At 39.5% G+C, this 20,326-nt stretch overlaps 1 protein-coding gene across 12 annotated transcripts in view; it reads left to right on the top strand.

Moving 5' to 3' along the window:
- Positions 1–20,326, top strand: part of MAGI1 (membrane associated guanylate kinase, WW and PDZ domain containing 1) — a 361,197-nt gene that overhangs the window by 175,662 nt on the left and 165,209 nt on the right. For all 12 annotated transcript variants that reach the window (XM_080382824.1, XM_080382819.1, XM_080382821.1 and 9 more), the window contains exon 2: positions 10,647–10,763. In XM_080382824.1, coding sequence (XP_080238950.1) covers positions 10,647–10,763 — 117 coding nt within the window. The remainder of the gene's footprint in view (positions 1–10,646; positions 10,764–20,326) is intronic.

Below are 20,326 nucleotides of genomic sequence, written 5' to 3'. Positions count from 1 at the left end.
TGCATCCCAGAAAAGGAAAGGTTTGCTGGCAGCTTTGAGTCGGAGTAAAGGAAACAAAACAACGCTCCTTTATCCAGGTTGCTTCATGCAACTCAGTTGTACAGAGTAGTTGTCAGTGATAAATGCTGTTATGTGGCTCCCATGCAGACTGTGCTTTCCCGATGAAGTTCTACTGGAAGATTGAGTTGCTCACGTAGCCCGGTCTGTGTTCATTGATGGGAAGGCTTAGTGCAGATGGGGCGTGAGCCACTCAGCCTGAATCTTTTAGAGCTGTTCATGGAAAGAGGCTGCATCTCATGCCACTCTCTTACAATGATTTCATTCTGCATTCACTTCGGATGTGTAGGAGGATTTTTCTTCTTTGCTTACTTTTTTTTTTTTAAAGCCTACGTGGCAACATCAACGATTCTTGCCACTAATGACTGCTTCATACTTGTCGTCGCTCTTCCTTGCTGGAAAATGCAGTGCAAAAAGCCCCAGCACAGCAGCGTCTTTGTGTGCCTTGGAGGAATGTCTTTGCTTCCCTAAGTTCACCTCTGGCTCTGGCTTTCTGTAAAGTTCTGCAGAGCTGAGGCTTTGCTCTGGGCACTTGGTTTAAGGTCACCACAAAGAGGAAGCATTTATGGACATGACTTTAATGTTACAGCTTGATGATCAGCAGTTAACTTACGCCTCTAGTTCAGCGCTGATCTGGCCTCAGAACAGACTACAGTATTTAGCATGTTGCCAATCCAGATTTCATTGAAGACAAGTCTAGAGGATGTTGTATTACTTTGTTCTTTGCACGCCTACCCGCCTGAGCTTTCTTGTTAAAACCTTATAGTATGCGTGGCTATTTATCAGTGTTACGGTTTATCTTAGAGATTTTTCATTATAGTAGGAAAATATTCTGCATTTGTGATCCTAGCAGGTCCCTTCTTGCACTTCGGCTCACCTTGCTCTCTACTGTCATTCACAGAGACCACCTGAGAGTGTGGGATCCCTCCTTGTTGTGTGTCTGTGGATTATTCAAAGCAAAAAAAGGAAAAAAAAGAGAGAGGAAAAAAAAAAGCTAATGCAAAAGCAGGGAGTTTGTAGCATTTCTTGAAAATAATGTGAGGGAAGAAAAGAGGACTCTTATGAGTCAGTAGCAGAGTAGTAGTGGTTAATCTCCAGCTTTTAATTAGTTGGGTTTATGATTAACTATGCTGTAGGCAAGAAACACCATGTCTGGCTCGACATCTGCCAGCACCCATATGGATGCAGTAAAGCCATGTTTCTGAAGCTCCGTGCCTGACCAGTTCAAATGTGTTTTAGAGGTATCTATGGCCAACAGTCGTTAATACTGCTGACCTTTCTTTTCCCTCTTCTATTCATCATATATTCTTGTGGCTTGAGCTGCATGTTTTCAGTTACCTGTATTTTTGTTTCACATGTGTTGGATTTTCCCTCCTTCTACAGTTTCCTAGGGCAGGTACAGTTGCCACTTCCTCTGGAGAAATGTCATCCTTTATTCAGTGATACGGTGCTATAGGCTCCAGTAAAAGATATCACATGTTTTAAGAACAGAGGAGCAGAAAATGTCCTCGTGTTCTTACTCATGCCTTTACTTTAAGGTGGGACCCCTCTGCATGGAAACCTGCTTCAGCCTGCAGCAAAGCTGTGGCAAAGATCAACAGAAACAGCTTTTTCCTTCATGTGGGCACAGCTTCAACAAGCCCTAGCAATTTGTGTCGCCCATCAACGCTGTGGGTGCTTGACCTGTTCAGACACAGAAGGGATCCTGGACTGTAGGTGTAGTGATAAACTATGATCATAAAAAAACCCAAACTCAAACATTAGTATTTTATGGAAGAAAATAATAAAATAATTTATTCTTGAAGTAAAAAGATTTGATTTCTACCGTCATTCATTCAGTGGCTCTGGGATGACTGAACTTTGAATCCCCACAAAAAAAGAACTTGAATTGGCAAGCGTTTTAATATTGTAGTGGCTTAAGACTTCAGGGTGTATTTGCCTGCAATAATGCGAAGCTTAGTTTCTCCATTTTTCTCTTCTTCTTTGAGAGCATTGTTAGTATTAGCCAGACCTATAGAACATTCTGCTGTCAAACTTTGTTTAGGACATGACAGTAATCAACAGCTTTCTGGCAGACACTTTTCCGTGACAGGCCATGCTCCTTTTGCTGGGATGCCATCATGGCTGAGTGGCCTCCCGCTCTCCCAGGTCACAGTTGTGCTGAGCTGCATAGATGTTGGAGGCTGAAGGAACGTTTCTTCTATAGGAGCTTTGAGAAGAATTCAAGGATGAAACTTGAGGGCACCAGAATTGTCAAGAGGCCAAAGGGGCAAAAAGGCTGGGCTTTCTGCTTTGTTTGTTGGTATTGCTGGTCTGGATGCAGCAGAGAGCAACAGAAGGGTATTTGTCACAAGTGTTGAAAATTTTCAAGTATAAATGATAATATTTTTTCTTTCCAACCTCCAGGCTTGAGCTCTTTGGATTTTTTTTGGCATTTCTCAGCTGAAAGACTATTTGTTTAAATTTACAGTAAAAATATGAATGACTATTAATGCACAGAAAATAAGGTGGAGCACCCTGCGAATACAGTAGATTAGGTTAGGTGCTCACAGAATAGCTTCACTTGGGATTTATGATCTGTTAAGTGCAATTCTGTAGCAGCAAATGCTGAGTTACCACTTCAGTGCTGGTTCATTCACCCATGCAGATTGAGAGCGATACCAAAAGGTACTGTGCCAAGAAAGCTCTTGCCTGCTCCTGATTCTGTACACGACCTGAAAGTTTTGAGTGAATACCTCTCCTTCAGATTCACAGCTTACACCTAAAATAATATTTTAAGAAGTTCTGTTAGTAATAAAGTAACAAGTGTTATTCATTCTCCAGACAGGAATTAGTAGCTGCACTGAAGTGCTCTCTGCTGATTCAGCAGCTAGGCTGCTGCTGAAGTCTTAACCATGCTCCATCAAAGTTGAGTTTTATTGCTGTGTAGGTAGTTCATCCTGTAACTTTGTGCAATTCTTTATAGCATAACCCTCCAGCTTATCATAATTTCCTTCCACTGGAAGGATATTGCAATGGATGTGGCTTTGTTGTTCGGAGTAGGTTTTAAAGCATAAAAATTGGAAAGTATTTTACGTTTTACTTCAGGAAGGTCTGTAAAGGATGGGCAGTCATTTTGCTTTGGTTGTGGTATGGATTTGTTAGAATACTGGAAACATCTAGGCTCTGATCTGAGCAGTTCATCTATCTGTAGTCCAGCTATTGCAGACTGGTGTGAATTAAAGTAATATACTGATTGGAACTGGATATAGCATTTCAAACAAAGATAGAGTTTATACTCTCAGACCAGTAGTTTTTGTCAACAGAGACTGTCCAAACTGGTATGGAAGCAATCATTGACAATAACAGATGAGGCTATTGAAGCATTTATGGGGAACATCCAAACATCTGGACTTATGGGACTGGTTTTTACCCAGCAGTAAAAAAGTTCATTGCTGTTGTTTGTTTGTTTTTAATAGAGGAAAAAAGAGGAGAAAATAGAATTGGAATCAAATTGGGTGTCTGCTGAGCCATGTTAATTGTTAAGCTGAATTCCCATGACAATGTTTAAATATCTTTTTAGCACACTGAGCCATAAAAGGTTTTTAAGTTTACTTGTGTTAGTAAAATGTGGTAGCAATTAATTTACCAACATGTTATGCGTTTACAAGGTGCCTTCATTTCATGGGTGGCTGGAAGATAGAACACACTTAGATTATATTGAATTTAAGAAGCCACATGAATACTTAGGGCTTTTAAACTGCATGGTTTTGCTTTGTAATCTTATTGAACTCTGGCCAACCATGATGAATGTTTTCTGTCTTACTATATGTTCTTGTGTCTTTGACCTCATGAGAGGCATGGAATAACAAATGTAGGTACTGGACTTTATTTACTTATTTACTCAGTAGTTAAAACAAGAAAGCAAACAAAACCATGATGTATTTCACCTCTTCTCCCCAGCACCCCCATGACAAATGGCTGTTGTAACAGTGTTAAACTGTGACCTTAAAGCCACAGGCGTAATGAAACTGTGATCTGGCAGATGTGACAGACTCATCTTACATAAATCACTCGCTTTTGTCACTGCTGGCATATGGCCAATGAATCTTCTAATTATTGAATGGCTTTTATAGCCCCATTATTTATAATCACTTTTGGACAGCAGCTGGAAGACAAGGATGGGACAGAATCAAATGATATAGCACAAACTATTATCGTTTGTGTAACAACTGCTGGGATTAGGAATATTTGATGATGATGTGGTTACCAGCATGGTCTTGTTAAATGATAAAAATCCACTCAGCCTTCATTTTGTCTTCTAAGATGGGCTGCTGTCTACTGGACCTTGCCATGAAAACTATTATATTAATTGATCCAGAAATAGAATATGAATCTCTTCAGACATTAAAAAAATATATGTGCAAGTATCAGGGCCACCGTTATGTGAGAACTTGAGGAGAACCCATTGCAAGCATTAGCAAGACACAGCGGTGATGCCCTGGCACTACTGTTGTGCCAAGTGCTATTATGGAAAAGTTTTAAGAAGTGGCTTCTGTTTCCCAGGAGCCCTGTCTGCACCCCACTTTTTATTAAGTTTTTAACAACAGGTTGAGAAATTGTCTTTAGTTACTTTATTTAATATTTTAACATTTCTTAAAAAAAAAACAAAACCAAAAACAAACCAACAAACAACCTAGGTTTGGTTTTGGGTTTTTTTAAGGGAGATGATGGGTTTCTAACCAGCTTAAGTTAATACATTATAATTAAGGGGAGCTATTTTAGCTCTAATTATAGATGACTTTGTGTTGAGCCTCTCTGCTGGGTAGAGTAGCAGCCTTGGAGAAGGCAGGATGACTGGTCACCCAGCCTGTAATGCCAGGCAACTGAGAATGCAAGTCCACTTGCCACTTTAGCAAATGTGAGCTGCAGGTGCTCTGCTCGTGCCTCTAAACAAGTCAGGGGGGTTCTGTGTTTTTGTTTGTTGTGTGTTTTGTGGTTGGTTGGTTGGTTGTGGGTTTTTTTTCCCCCCTCCTTTTCTGCAGTTCGTTTTGTAGCACAGAAATAAAACCCGTCCAACCATGATAACTTACTAATGTTTGTTAAATACCTTCAGATAGAGACCTTTAGATGAAAGACAGCATGTTATAATCGGGGGTTTATACAGCAAATCCAACATGTGCAATCTTTGTGTCTTTAAAAAAAATTGAATCCTTCCCTCTCAATGTAGACATCAGGGCAGTGAGAGAGAGTCTTAATCCAGATGACTCTATTGCACTTTTATCCCTTTAGCAAGGCCTTTAACCTTTCATTGCTTCATGGCCCTGTTGTTTTGAAATGGTCTTTGTCTGCCCACAGAGCATCTCTCTGCTAAAGACGCCTTTAAATGGAGATCCTGACAAGAGAAGGGGGATTCTGCTGCAGTTAAGCAATGGAAAATGGATTTTTCCAGTTCAGATGTGATCAGTCACTGTGAATGTAGCAATTGTTAGCCTTCCCAAAGAAGGATAAAGCAAAAATATTTACTAGTATATGAGTGTAATATAGATCAGAAACTGTTGTGTCCTGGGCCTGACCCTGACCCCTCTTCCCACAAGCAGCTATAGGCTCTGCCAGGGTATAGCTATTTGTCAGGATTATCTATGACCATCTCAAAATGTACATGGGACAAAACAGCTGCAGTAATTAATATAAACATAAAATATAAAATGATAGTTTCCAAATGCATAAAACATGAGTATAAAATATATCTTCAGAATATATTTTCTGGCATAGACTTATCTACCAGCTGGCAGGAAGGTGCTGGCAGGAAGGTGCTGTCAGCCCTCCGATATTCATGCTCAGCTTTTTCTTGAAAAAATCCAGATTTTGCTTGGTCATTTATGCAGTCTGCTTTCCTTATTGGAAGCCCATATGTCAATAAGGCAAGAGGCTTTCAGCCCCCCAGATCTGCACTGCGCCTCGCTGGTGGTACTGCTCTTGAAGAGATGGATGTTCTTATGCAGTGTAGACAGCAATAGATGATCTGGTATGCAGGTTTCTTCCCTGTAGAAACTGGAAATTGTAGCAATAAGTGTCAGAGCATAATTGAAAACATAGTTTCTCTAGTGACTTTAATATTAGGTAACTGTTGGAGGATAAATGTGTGGGTTTGAAAGCAGTGTGTTTAGAAATAGTCAATATTTTTCATTAATCACAAAAACATCTAGGTTACATATTTATCTACGCAAAATTGACAAGCACAGTTTATTGTTTCTCAGACAACTGTATGTCAGTATTTTTTTTTTCTATGAGAGATGTCTTGTTTCCCCCTTGGGGTTTGTTTTTGCTGCTAAAATATTGTTGTTATGATGTAATGATTTGGGAGGACTATTGACATACTCTAAGATGCAGTATAATAATCAAGAATAATTGAAAAAAACAGCCATTCAGTGAGTTGCCCTTTGTTCCATTCAAAGATAAAGAGGGATTCAGATAATAAGAAATATCTCAGATTTGGAGTAGTACTGTGGGGAGAGAAGCAGTGGAAAGTTGGTTCTCTGACTGTATGTTCACGTAAAGGTATTGGTTTTTTTCAGCGGGGAAGAAAAAGGAAGGAAACTGTGGCAACAACAAAAACCAGTCTTTGAACATGTTTTACTTCTGAAACCTTAAAACACGAATTTTGGTGAGTTTAGTAGGGAGGAATTTCTTTTTACTTTTTTTTTTTTTCCCCTCCATGTGTGTCGGATTTTCTAAAGCTAGATACATCAGCCTAAATTTGATTACTTTGATTACAGAAATAACAGGGTGATTTTTCTGTGTGCAAATAAATGCATTTCCAACACATCCTGGCCAGCAGGAAGGAAAAGCTGAGCACTGGCTCTTAGGATCTAGTATCCCTTGTTTTGGAAACTACTGTTTCTGGGTTGCATCTTTTATTCCTCCTCTATTGTCACTACTGTAGGATCTGTCTACGTGCTTTTAGCAGAGAAGAAAAGAAAGGATCTCAAAAGAGTCAATGTAAGACCCAATCTCCTTGAGAAAAGGAGTATTTTGAAGGGTAGTAGTATATTTCTAGTTAACACAGCCCATCTTTGCAGAAAGTGGTGCCAGGTATTTTCTTGAGCACAACTTATACATGGAATTAGACTTTACAAAGGGAGGACTTTTGCCTAAAATCAGGTGGTTCTGAGCACCTGCCCTTCCACCCAGCCTGGTGGCAGTTGATGTTCTGTCAGAGGGTGAGAAGTGTTTTCAGAGGGAGCATTCACAAACAAGGGGTGCCCCTGAGGATCAGAATTAATTTCACTGCTACTATTTGCACACAGGAGGTTGCTCAAATGTCACTGGCATACATTTCAGATTCTTAGGAATTGTGGGTGCATACATTTCAGGTTCAAAAAGAATTTATCAAAGTTTATAAATTTGTGTCTAGCACTAGAATCTGCTAAAAAATGCCATTATCAAGCAGGTGACCTCTCAAATCTGAGGAAATTTTTGGAAAAGATAATCGGAATAGAGTGAAATGTTTCAAATGGCAAAGAATCCAACATGTTGCAGGATGGATCCTTTTGGTGGCTTTCTGCATGGGGTTAGCATATTTTCTTCTTCCATGCTCTTGAGTGTGTTGCCTGGGGTTAAGCCTGCTTTTGCCCACAGCTGTGTTCTTGGTGACTGCTGAGCTGAGATCATCAGGGTTGCAAGAAGCCTTTATTTCCATCAAGAATTTTCTGGAATTTAGCAACAAAAATGTGGCTTAGCAAGCATTATTTGGTTGTGGGTTTTTTTTCCCTCCTCTTTCCTTTTTTTAGTCCCTATTTAAAACATAGTAGAAATGAGCACCACTGTGAGCTCCCTGAGTGGACAATCATGTGAGTGGAAGTATTGCTATAGCCCTTATTTTTGCAACTGCCATCTTGGCTAGTGCATCAGTGACTCAGCTGGGAAATCCCAGCTACTGCATAAACCAAATAACCAAACTTTCCAGTGGGGGTTGTAATAGACTGAGATGCTAGATGGAATGGGCACAGAGGGAAACTAAAAGCAAATATCATCAATAAATTGCATATTTTCTGTGGTCAAACAGACCCTAGCTCAGCAGAGCTTTTTCACCTCTAGACATTATTGGATATGAATTATTTCATCACGAATCACACAATATTTCAGGAGAAAGTCTATGTTATAGGATACATGCAGTTAAGTGCATTAATTTCTTCACAGGAATAAGCCCTTGCGTCGTCTCCAACCTGTTTGTCATATTTGTTCTTTTTGCTATGAGAAACCACCTTGTCTTACTATCTCTTGTGCAAAGAAAATATGGACTGTTAAGTTAAAAGATAAAGAAATGCTTTATTATTTTAGCAGATGCTGATTTTTGTTGTTGTTGTGTGTGGGGGGGGTGGTGTGTGTGCGCCTAGTCTCCCCCTGTGGAGTAAAATAATGTGGTATGAAATCAAACATCAGGAGTTTGTAACGTCAGCTCTGACATTGGAAAACTGTGGCCCACAGGTGTACCAAGCCATCTAAGTGCCTCCTAGGTGGGAAACCATTTTGATACTGTAATAACTGAGACCATTTGTTAGAAAACGGGTTGATAATCTGCTTTTGGAGTGAAGGGTGTTGCTGTGTTAACTCAGGAAAGTGTGCTGAACCAGTTTTGTCTGCCTTCAATTTGGTTTTGTTGTTTGAGCCATTTCTGTAATGAGCATCCTGGTCTTTAAAAAAATTCCTTCTTTTAATAGCTGGTCTTACTGCCTACACCTTCCTTTCTTCAATAAGAAATTAAATTTTTTTTAAAAAAAGCTCTCTGGAGAGCCTAAATACGAATCACCTATTTATTTTTTAGAATTTGACTTAGTATTTCAGAGTACAGGGCTTTTTTTCTTTAGTTTTGGTTTTAAACCAACATTTCTGTTAAAATGTTGCAGGACTGCATTAGGCAGATAGGCTGTTCCTGCCCGTGTTCGTTTCATGCTCTGCACTCTTTTTCCCATTCATCTGGTACCGCTTCTGCCTCCCAGACCCGCTGTCCAACTGCACTCCATTGCAGTATTATTACTCTTGATTTGCTCTGCAGTGATTCCTACAGGCTCCAGCCAGGAATCTGCAACTGTGATGCTATGTTCAGTGTCAACAAGTATTGAGACGATCTGTACATTACATATTCACAATCCAAAAAATCATAATGCAAATTATAAAAGCCTGTAGAAACAGCTGTCGTGGTTCAGCCCAAGGTTGGTGTAGCCCAGCATTCTGGCTCCAACTGTGGCCATAAATAAGATGCCTAGCAAAGGAGAGGAGAAAAGCAAGATATTTAACATGCCCCCACATCATCTTCCATGTCTTCCAGCCACTATCAATTCATTTTCAGCTCAAGGGATTTCCTACAGTCTTTTGCAACTTGCAACGGGTCCGTCTTCCAAGCGCTTTTCCCATCTCCCCTTGAAACTCCTCAATAAGCTTCTTGCACCCACAGTGCTCTCCAGCAAGATCTGCTACAGCCACTGTTGTGTGGGTTTGAACCGATCTCCTGCTCGTTTTCATTGGTGTCTCCTAGTCCTTGTGTTAGAGAGCAGGGAGCAGCCAGTCCCTGCCTGCCCTCTGGGCATGTTGGAGACCGATGTCCACACCAGGTGCAGCATCCCAACCTGCTCCCTTGGTCCTTGCATGGCAGTTGCTCCACACTTTGATCATCCTAGTTGCGTTTCTCTGAAGCTTTTCCAGTGGTTTTTTTTTTTTTCTTTTCTTATTAGAACAGAAGAGTTTCTATCCTGTTCTCTGTATGTTCTCGTGGGGTTGTTTTTGTTTTTCAGTCAAATTAATGTCAATGTTGTTGCAGACTTGGAAACAATTAATTTCTGGGAAAAGACTTCGTTAAGTTACTCCAGTTCATATGTTCTCCTACGAGAACATGTTGGTGTTCAGCAACTAGCATTAGTCGTTAACAACTCTTTCTTTTTCATTGTGTTTTCTTTTCTTTTTGTTTATGTGTTTGGTTTTGTTTTGTTTTCAACTGATTTATCTTTATTCTCACCCACTTCTGGAAGTGTTCAAAACAGAATGGGTAAATAAATAGAGTTAAGTGAAAAGGGTTGGGTATTATTCTGTTGTTTTTGAGGGCTTTTGGTGCTCTTAACTCCTTCAATCAATTCTTTTGTAACTCCTGCTGTGTGCTGGAGTGTAGATACCAGTGCAAAGTGCAGCACTTGTCTGGTTTGGTGCCATGCTTGGCTATAGTAGTACCTCCACCGGGAGCAGCCTTTGCCTTCTGTCTGTCTGCCCAGCTCACCCTCCAATGCATTGCAAAAGCAATACTCTACCTTTATTATTTTTCTTTTTCTTCACATCATCTGTCTTTCTCCATTTGCTCAGACAAATAAGTGATAAAAGGGAATGATGATCTGTTTAACACCACAGGAAGAAAGATGCATTACGAGACAAGAGAGACCTCTTGTTTACAGCGAGTTATTTTTGGTAATTAGCCATTTGTAGAGGAAGATAAGCCTCTGCTCGTAAAGTCAGCGTGCCATAATTTAGGGGACTTTGAATGGAAGTCTAACATTTGCCTGAATTGGAAATGTTAATTGTGTGCATTTAGAAATAAATAAATGCTTTTTTTTTCATTGCAGGAAGCAGACTGAACAAAGACCTGAGACATTATCTCAACCAGAGGTTTCAGAAAGGATCGCCGGATCACGACCTGCAGCAGACTATTAGAGATAACCTTTATCGCCATGCTGTGCCTTGTAAGTAGCAAAACATCAACCCAGTGGATTACATGTGGTAGAATTTCATATTTTCTTTTGAGGAGCTTTCACATGGTGGTGTGTCCGGCTCCAGGGGGAGACTCATCTTTCAGCTTGGGGGCAGACTCCTATGTGTGACAGCGGGTAGGGTTCAGGTAGGGTTGAAAAGGAAAACAGTTCATCCCTGAACTCTGCTTTTTTGAGTACATTTATTGAACAGTTGATGGTTTGATGCAAGCCTGTGATGCTTACTTTGGAGAAAAAAAAACCTAAAAAACCAGCCGTGAAGTGAATGCTTCCCTTAGAAATTGTCTTCATTAACAACATTATGGTGAATGTTCCTTTATTGGTTTTAAACCTATGAATAAAAACCCCTGCTTTTATTTTTATTTCCTTGGGAGAGCTTTATTTCTGATGCTTATTTAACTTGTGAAATTGAACAGCATTTCATGGCTGAGTGCCATTGTAGCAGAAAACTGCCACTGTTGGAAGGTCATCCTCGATTCAAGTAGAAGATAAGTGGCAAAAGTTAGCGAAGCTGAGAAAGAAATGCTCGTTTTCACTCAAAAAAAACACCAGGAGGAAACCTGAGAAGTTTGGAGGGTGGTAATCTATAGAAGTTCAGAATCTTTACTCAAAATGAGATAGTCCTTGGCATTTTGGGCAGATGTACAAAGAGTGGAGAATGATCCTACTTCATTGGACCTCTGTTTGGCATTCTCCAGCTGCTGAGAGAGGATATTGTAAAGAAAAGGTTTTTCTCCTTAACTTTGAGCTGTGGAAATAATTGTATGCCTTTCAGATCAGGTTTGGATAAGAATTAGTAAACATCTTAGTTATAGGATATTGAGATAAACAGCAAAATATTTTGAAGTTTTGTATGTCATCATGAATCACAGCTTGTTTATCGTAGTAGACTTACATAAATACTGAATAATGATGTTGCCACTCAAAAATCTGTATTTGCCAACAAATACCACATAATGGCACGTAGAGTAATAGCCATTTTCAGTCTAAGTGTTGCATGCAGGAGAACTGTGTAGGACCACAGCTAAAATTGTGTGGTAACACTGACAAATGTTGATTCTTCAAATGGCAGAGACTGTATATCACCATTAGGTTTATTTTCATTTTATCAGTGGAAAGCATGGACCAAATTACACTTAAAGTGCTGTGCATAGACATAAAGAATAAATATGGATTATTATTTTCTGTTGAACACTTCCATTTGCCATTTTGTCAACGTGAAATACGATTAGTTTTCAATCATCTAACTTGCCAAGCTGCAGGTTTTTAAAGCATACTGTGAAAAGTGCCTTCTCAGAGAGCACGTGCAATGTGAGGCTCAGGAGATGCAGTGTCGTGATGCTAATGTCCTTCTGCCAATGTGTTATATTCCAATTTCTAAAGCAGCAAATAAAGCAAATGAGCGTAAGTTCTGTGGAAGCATTTTGTGCGTTACCAAGGTTGCATTTTGAAATGCTTTACATTGATTCTTTTCTCTGATTTATTGAACTTGATGGTGAGCTAAACTACTTGGACTCACTAAAGACTTTTGATTTAAAATTAAGAGCAGTAAAAGTGATTCCTGCCTTTTAGAAATAGTTGGGGGAAATACGCTTTGTTGATGTATTAATAAGATCAGTGCTTATGCTCCATTTATGAAACAAACGGAAAATCTGAGGAGTGGAGTTAGTTATTGTGTGCCTCCATACTTTGAGTTGTAAAGCAGGTAGCGTTTAATTTTTTCTTCATGTACTGTGGGGATGGTATTAGCGGTAGCTTTTAAGAATTATGCTAATATTCATATGTGGATTTAATGAGACTGCTGCATACACGGTGGGTTGGGATGCTTTACAGGTCTGGAGATTAATCTAGCTGTACACTTATATTTTTATTCCTTGGTACACGTGACCAGTAAATCCAGAGCCCTGGACCAATCTCTAGTGCTAATGGATTATGAAGTCTTGTATTTTGAAAATGGAATTCCCTGCTGATTATGTGGTAAACATGAACAAGAACACAAGGTCACTTGGACTGAGCATGCTTGGCCTGACAGCTGCTTTTTGTTGTACTAATATAAGGGCTAAATGAAGTGATAATTAGGAAATGCAAAATGGAGAAAGATGATGTTAACCAGTTCTCCCCCAGAAATTCTAGTAAGTATCCCACGTGGTCAGCTCTGACTAGTTTGGTACAGGCGGTGAGAAAACCCAGAGGGCTTCTGCTTCCCATAGAGCTGCGTGCCAGTTGTGTGCTTAGCTGGCTTCAGAACTGAGAGAAGACGTGACTATAGCTTTTGTAGAAGCTAGAGGTCAAGCAGAGGGGAAAGAAGATACAGAAAGTTTGTCTTGACCTTGTTATTTTGTATGACAATAACACATTGCTTAAGCATCACTTAGATTTTTACTTTAGGAGAGATGGTTGTTTGCTTTTTCTTATGAACAATTGAGGGTAAAAAGAGTGGGATGATGTCAGCTCCCAAGAGGGATACGAGTGTTGCCTAAATGGGTGACACGATGATGATTTTCTGAGACTAGAGGACTTCATCTCTGAACGAGAGAGCTGTCATAAAGAAATCAGGTCTTGAAATGGACCCAAAAGTGAAATGTTATCGAAATAAGTAGATGAACTGCATGGTTATTTTTGAAAGTTGAAGTTTTCCCCTGCTTCTCAGTGCCCTCTGCCCCTCCAGCATGCTTCCTCTCAGGCTTTGTACCCTCAGCTCCCTGTTCCCCACTGAGCTGATTTTTTTTTTTTTTTGCACGTATGTGTAGTAAACAACAGTTGTGACAAGCTTCCAGGTGGCCTCCAAGTTTGGTTGTCATACTGTTGTGAGAGCTCTGCTGTTTCTATCACACCAAACCCACAGGTTTATTTACAGACCCAAAACATTCTCCTCTGGAATTTACAACTTCAGCATTGTAATCTAGGACCGAGCCAGAGTAAGGAAGAGGCAGGACACCTTATTTATATATTTGGATGGTGTGTAAGCACTTATGGAGCCATGCATTTGCAACGTACAAGTCTTTGAAAGAGGTAGTGTAGTTCAGTCACTGAACTAGCTTTTATTTCAGCTGAACAGACTGTCTATTATTTCCTTTGCTTTCTTCCTGATGCTCTCATTTCACTGTTAACGTCACATGCTGGGGCAGAGACTCTTTTCTGGAGTATTTTTGTCTTCGGCTTAAGAAAAATCAGCACCTTAAACTTGAGCAAAGTTATTCTCTTTACATGTTCAGATAAGTAACTGTTGGCATTCCTAGTATGTAGGATCCACTGTCAGAACTAGAGAAAACCCTCAAATATATCATCCAGATTAGCAAGATGTTGGTCCAGTCTCTAGCTGTCCCCTTTGCCTTGTTTTGTTTTGAAACATCACATTTTTCCTGTTTTCTGATGTGCCTAATGAAGATCACCAGAAATAATGCTCTATTTGTGGGCTAGTTAATGGCTCCATTGAGCTTGGAGTAGACTGTGAATTGGCAACAATTTGATGATTACTGATTGCCCAAGACTGTACCAGAAGTGCTTTGACTGATGCAGAGCCTTTGCCCACAGCTTATTTCTAGTGTGGATTTGATTCATTTCAGCTCAATTTTGACAGCCTAAATGCTTAAGAGCAAAAGGGCAGGTTTACCAACCACGTGAGGCATCTTGTCGGGGCACCTTGCGTCATGTCTGAGTCCACCTGTGCTAACAGAACTCAATGTGACTTGCAGTACACCCCATCTGGGGGGATGCTGAGAGTCTGTGATGTAGAGTGTGCTGACATCCAGGTTTTAGGTTGCAGAGAGTGTTTCTAGGAGCAGAACTCCCCCAAAAAGGAAGGTTTACTTAGTGGAAAATGTGATTAGTTGGAAGTACATGTAAGAATATATCCATTAAATAGGTGTTTCCAAGTAGCCTTACCTTGGAATATCTCTGCAATAGTGTTAATTGGGAAAGATATACGATAGCAACCTACTTTAAGATTATAGTGCATCAGCGTGTCTAAACCACTGTTCATGGAAGGCTGAACAGACAGGATTATCTTCCTCATTTTGAAATGATAGTAGAGGGCATCTGTTTAAAATAAACAAGCAGAACTGGCCATTTGTCCTAGTTGCTTATTCTCAATAACCTGACAGCAGTTTTCTTTTCAAAGTGTATCGAGAAGAATCAGGGAGATTATATTATTTCCATAAAAGCTTATCAGAGCATGTTTTTTTCTTTTCCTCTGGGCACATTTACTTGATTCTCCACTTGTTTCAGTCCTGTGTGACATGCAGAGGCTCAGCTATGGTGGCTCTGGCATTGTGCCTTTACTTACCAAAACAGTGTACCTGGTGCAGGCATGACTGAAATAACAGATCAGTGGTCCCCTCCTTATTCATGTATATTCGACATTTATCTTATTTCAGTACTGTGCGATTCCTTTCTTTGCCAGGCTGTAGTCTTCAGAAGCAAAACTCCAGAAAATGCAACGTCTTTTTTGATGGTGAATGAAATGGGGACAAGGTAATGGCTAGCCTGGAGTTAAGTCTTAGATGTCAGCCTAGACACTATGTGGCAATATTTTTTTTTCCCCTCTTCTTCCCAAAATTGGTGTTTAAAACCTCAGGAGGTCACCATTCAACAACTGATTCACTTTTCCAAAACAAGAACATGCCCTGGGATTAATTGGCTGGAGATTTTAACCTTAGAGATTTACCGCTTTCATTTCTGCTTTCTGTTCTCTCACCTTCCCAGAGTTTGATCTGTTTCTCTGTCTTCAATTACAGAACAGTAGCTCTAACTGTTGTGGTTCGTCTTACAGGGGAGTGTGCAGCAACATGGAAAGAAATGGATAAAAATCAATAGCGTAAGTGTCAAGTGATCTGTAAGGAGGCTTAGACAAAGGCAGCGACACCCAGGCACCTGGCGGGCCTGAGCTCTCTCACATGTCAGTGGGAAATCTGAGAATTTCCAAGTGATCTGCTGGTACAAAGGAAAAGTCCCCTTTCTAAGGAAAACCAATAATACTGAACAAGGAAACTTCACAGTATGTATAGGACAAACTTTAATAAGTGGATGTAGAAGAGCACATTGAACCTTATTGTCTGGATTTAATGTTTTCATTGATAATTGAATGACCAAAGGGCAGTTTAGTTGCTCCAGGAGTTGGGTAAGCTGCTACAGCCGTAACCATCATCAGCTGCAGCTAACGGAGGACTAGAGGCTAAATGGGCTGGGGTCTGGTGAAACGGCTGTCAGAGCCCCCCAGACTTCAGTGATTTCCCAGGATAGCTTTTAAAGTCCGGTGGCACTGGGCTCCCCATAAGTATTTCTGAACTCCAGAATGAATTGATAGAAGGGATATGCAAACCAGCTTACAGAAGGTTCTTTTCTTTAGAATACTGAGTATAATAGTGTGTCAGTATGCTGGGAAAAATTGTTGAAGTGGAGCAGAAAGGCCTTTATGTTACAAATGCATGTGTTTTTACATGTGGGGATATTTGAGTCATAATTTCTAAGTTATTTTTAGTTACTAATTTTTATTAAGGATAAACAGAATCACTGACAGTGCACATTATTTTTCTTCACAGGCAATAAATCATCAGTTTATGTACACAAATGTTCTTTGAATTCTCAAAAGCTTTCCAGACTTGCAGCCGTATTTATTATCCAAGTACCTTTTGTTTCAGTTCTCTTCCTAGAGGTGTAATTCTGCTTTTGTAATGAGAAAAAGTTGCAGTGTCCATGAAATATTCATTTGAAGGCCCACACTGATAAGGTGATGAAGAACAGACTGATCTTTTTTGTAACACACAACAACTACTTAATTGTTTCACAAGATTTATGTCAGGAAAAAGTTTAAAATATTTTTAAAATCCTGTTCTTACCACTAGGATGCAACATACAGGTACCAGCGGTATGTAAAGCTAATTTTTCTCAAGTACCAGTGCTTGTGAGTTAATCTAGCTCAGAAGAATATGAGGCGTATTTTCTGTGCTAGCTAATGTACACACACTTACTTTTTCCTGTATTTTCAGCAGAGACTGTATCCTGCCTACAGCCAGTGGGTTTACAAAATCCCTGTTGCTGTGTTCCAGAGAGTGCAGAATTGTAGCAGAGTCCCCTGCAGTTTTCAGGGATATAATTACTTCACGTATTAGTGAACCAGATGTGTTTTCACTTTTAAGAGAGAAAAGTGCCCTGTTTTGAGCAACAGGGCCAATATTTCTGTAATTTAGCTCCTTTCTATAGACAGTCATTTCTGTTTAATTTAGGAGACTTCAGACGTTTTTTCCATCTGCTCTGTCCTTTCAGATCAATAGTGCATTTTGTGCCAGTGGAACTATTGAGTTTGTTTTTTTTTTTTTTTGTTTCGGTGTTTGTGGTTGGAGTTTTTTTACATTTGGAAATAAAAGCACTTATGGTAGCAAATATTGCTCCATCTGCTTACCCATTTGTGAGGAATAGCTTTTTTGTGTTTCACTGTACACCCAGTTGAAATTGCATGAGGCATCAGAGAACAGTACAAAGCAGAGGAGCTCAGCCTTATAGGCTCTCCCATGCCATTTGCCAAAGGAGATTTGGGTAAGAAGTGTGGGAAGAGATTACGTGGCTAGTTTTCTTTGTTTTCTTTGTTAGTCCCCAGTGTACTTAATTTTGCATATTTTTTTTTTCTCCAGTGCAGTTGCTTTGTACTACAGCAAAGCATCTGCAAGTGGGTATTTGGGTAGTGCAAGCAATGTCTGTGCATATGTTTTAAAATGTAAAGGTTTATAAGGTTATGAGTCTCTGGGAAAGCAGAGAGTAAATCAGAGCTGAGAGCAGGTCCTGATGTTTGGAGGTTGAAGGGATGGAGATTAATTACCCCACATTATTTACTTCAAAACTGGCTCTGTCCTGCCATAGTTTTTCATATGATGTCCCAGGGTCCTGATTACATCTTTTGTGATATCTGCAGTGTCCCAGCTTTTGATTTCATCGACGTGGCATGATTTCTTTTCAACTACCACCATATATCTGTTCAAGGTTTACAGTGTATTGATTATGTTACAAGCCAAGAGAATGAGTGTTCCAGGCAAAAAGAACAGTTTTAAATGAGGAAAAATTAGATGTGTAGCTATTCTTTAACTTGTTTTTCCACTCACATTTGTGTTTTGGATTCATATTTGGTATTTCGTGACTAACTCCCTCTAGAAAGCACCCATCACTCTGATTAGGTATGTTGTGATTGAATGGTGGCTTCACAGCTACAAAAGTCCTGTGCTTCTTTCATCAAAGTTGTCAGTACTTAAAAGAGGACACCTGAAAATCCTGTTTATATGATGTTACTGTGGTCCAGTGCGGTACCTGCAATTTAGCGGCAGCAAAAACGGTGATGTTTCAGAGGAGGAAACACTTGTGTGATTCCCAGTCACATATATTGCAGCTGTGACAGTCTCTGAGCCCAGGAAGGCAATGGCAGATGCAAGCTCCTGAGGGTTTGATGGGGATGTGGACTTGCTACATTTCATCTTCAAACAATTGTCTTTTTTTTTAACATTAGCATGCTTCTTCACATAAAGCATGCTGTCCTCTAAATCCTTTCTCTCTTTATTTCAGCAGAGAGGAGATTAGCCGTGTAATCATTTACAAAGCTGTTTAGATTCTGCTAGCTGTTTTTCGTTGGGGAGAGTCATACCCAATACCTTTAATAGGAATAACTCTGTAAATTAATCTTCATTGATTTTCCTCCCCCCCACCCCAGTGAATAAGAAGGGAGAAAAATATAGAACAAATATTTCTAGTTCTGCCTCTGTTGAAGGAGAAATAAATCTTTCCTATTAGTCATAATGGTCTAGATGTATCCTTTTTTTATAATGTCCTCTTGAATAATTAGAGCTTTGAGTTATGAAGTCAAGATTCCTGGGTCATTGCCAGAACAGATTTGTTTAAGGGGGACACTAGTTCCCTGAATTCCTTTTAAAGAGCTTTGTAATGTCCCAGGGTGCTCTTAATTAGTGATTTAAGAGGGAATACATCTGTTTCACTGAGGATTGTGAAAATTATTATTTAAATGGAAATGTTTAATAAATGGCTCTTTGAAAGGCTAATGTATCTTTAAAATGAGACGTATATCACAGAGTAATCAGATGATAGTGATCTAACAGTTCTACTTGCAGGGTCTTTTTGGAGCTGAAGATGGAGAAAAACATCAAAGACCCTTGGAAGCATCATCTGCCATTGAATTACATTTCATACTTCATCATTCATTCACTACCTGCTATTTTACTTTAAACTGCAGGTTTAACACTTTGTTTACTGGGGGAAAAACAGTCAAAAAATGTTGATGTTGGTAAAAGGAGGTCTGTAGGAAGAAGCAGTATTGCTTATTAGATAAATTGATAATATTTCATTTTTAGTGCAGACCATCATGGCAATTCAAATACTACCGCTACAGTGTGGATTCTTTTTCTACCAAAAAAGGAGATGGTCATATGCTACAAATGTGCAGGTAACCTTTGTTGTATTAGGGATTTTAACTGGTGAACCTCAGAACTGAGGGGCTGGGGCAGGTGACAGAGGCAGGAGGAACTCCAAATTAAGAAGCTGCTGCTTTTAGCAAGCACTTCCTTGAATACATAAGGATATGGATATTTATAAACGCAGAATTACCGTCTCTCACTGTTCACAAGTCTTGAATTAGTAATCAAAAACTTGAAGCTGAGTATTTTGACTCTTCATATACCTGTTAGTTTCTGAGTCCTTGCTGCCATTTTTCACTTTTGGTTTTCCTAGGGTGTGGGTTTTTCGATGTTTTGTTTTGTTCAGAGGAGCCTAATACATGAGAGCTGAAAATGTCCTTGAATAGAGAGGTTATTTTTAACTCTCTGAATCCAGGTATGTAAGGCTTTGAGAAAAGCAGCAAGCATTACAAGATGTGCAAGATAGTTGAGGAAAACCCAGCAGGACACTAAATGACAGTGCAGAAGTAGGAAGGCTGGACTCAACGGTGGGGCAGAGCTGGACCTAGTTCTTTCAGGAATGTAAACATCCCATTATGTTCATAAATATCTTTCCCATTTTTGCATTCACATAATTTGAAATATGTATTTTGCTATCTCACTTAGCCTTCCTTTTTTTTCTTTTTTTTCTTTTTTTTTTTTTTTTTGCAATTCTCTGCAAAACACCCAGTGTTTTCTAGGAGAGAACAGCGGATGAGATGTGATAGTGCTGCTCCTGTGTAAGTAACCACACTGGAGAATCACATTGACAGACATTCTGTAAATTGCCCACATTATAGAACATTGATGATACCATTAAAATGGTAAATTTAATATTATAGTACTATTAGATTTCTCCCTCATTAACTCTAATCTGATAAACAACCTCCAGCATATTTTGAAGGTAATAGTCACCTTACAATTGCTACTGCTCCTCTCTGTCTGGCGTTTCAAGCTCCTTTAGATTTATAGTTCTTCTGTCATCTAATCTGTACTTACTCCTTTATTTTTTCTTTGAACTTGTGCTTACAAGCAGACCCTTTCCTGGAGGGCCCTGGGCATGCAATTAACACTTCACAGCAAGAATAAAGTCATCCTGAATTCCAT

Source organism: Falco punctatus (assembly GCF_963210335.1).
Source record: "Falco punctatus genome assembly, chromosome: 4".
NCBI classification, from domain to species: Eukaryota; Metazoa; Chordata; class Aves; order Falconiformes; family Falconidae; genus Falco; species Falco punctatus.
This window is presented reverse-complemented; position numbering and strand designations above follow the sequence as displayed.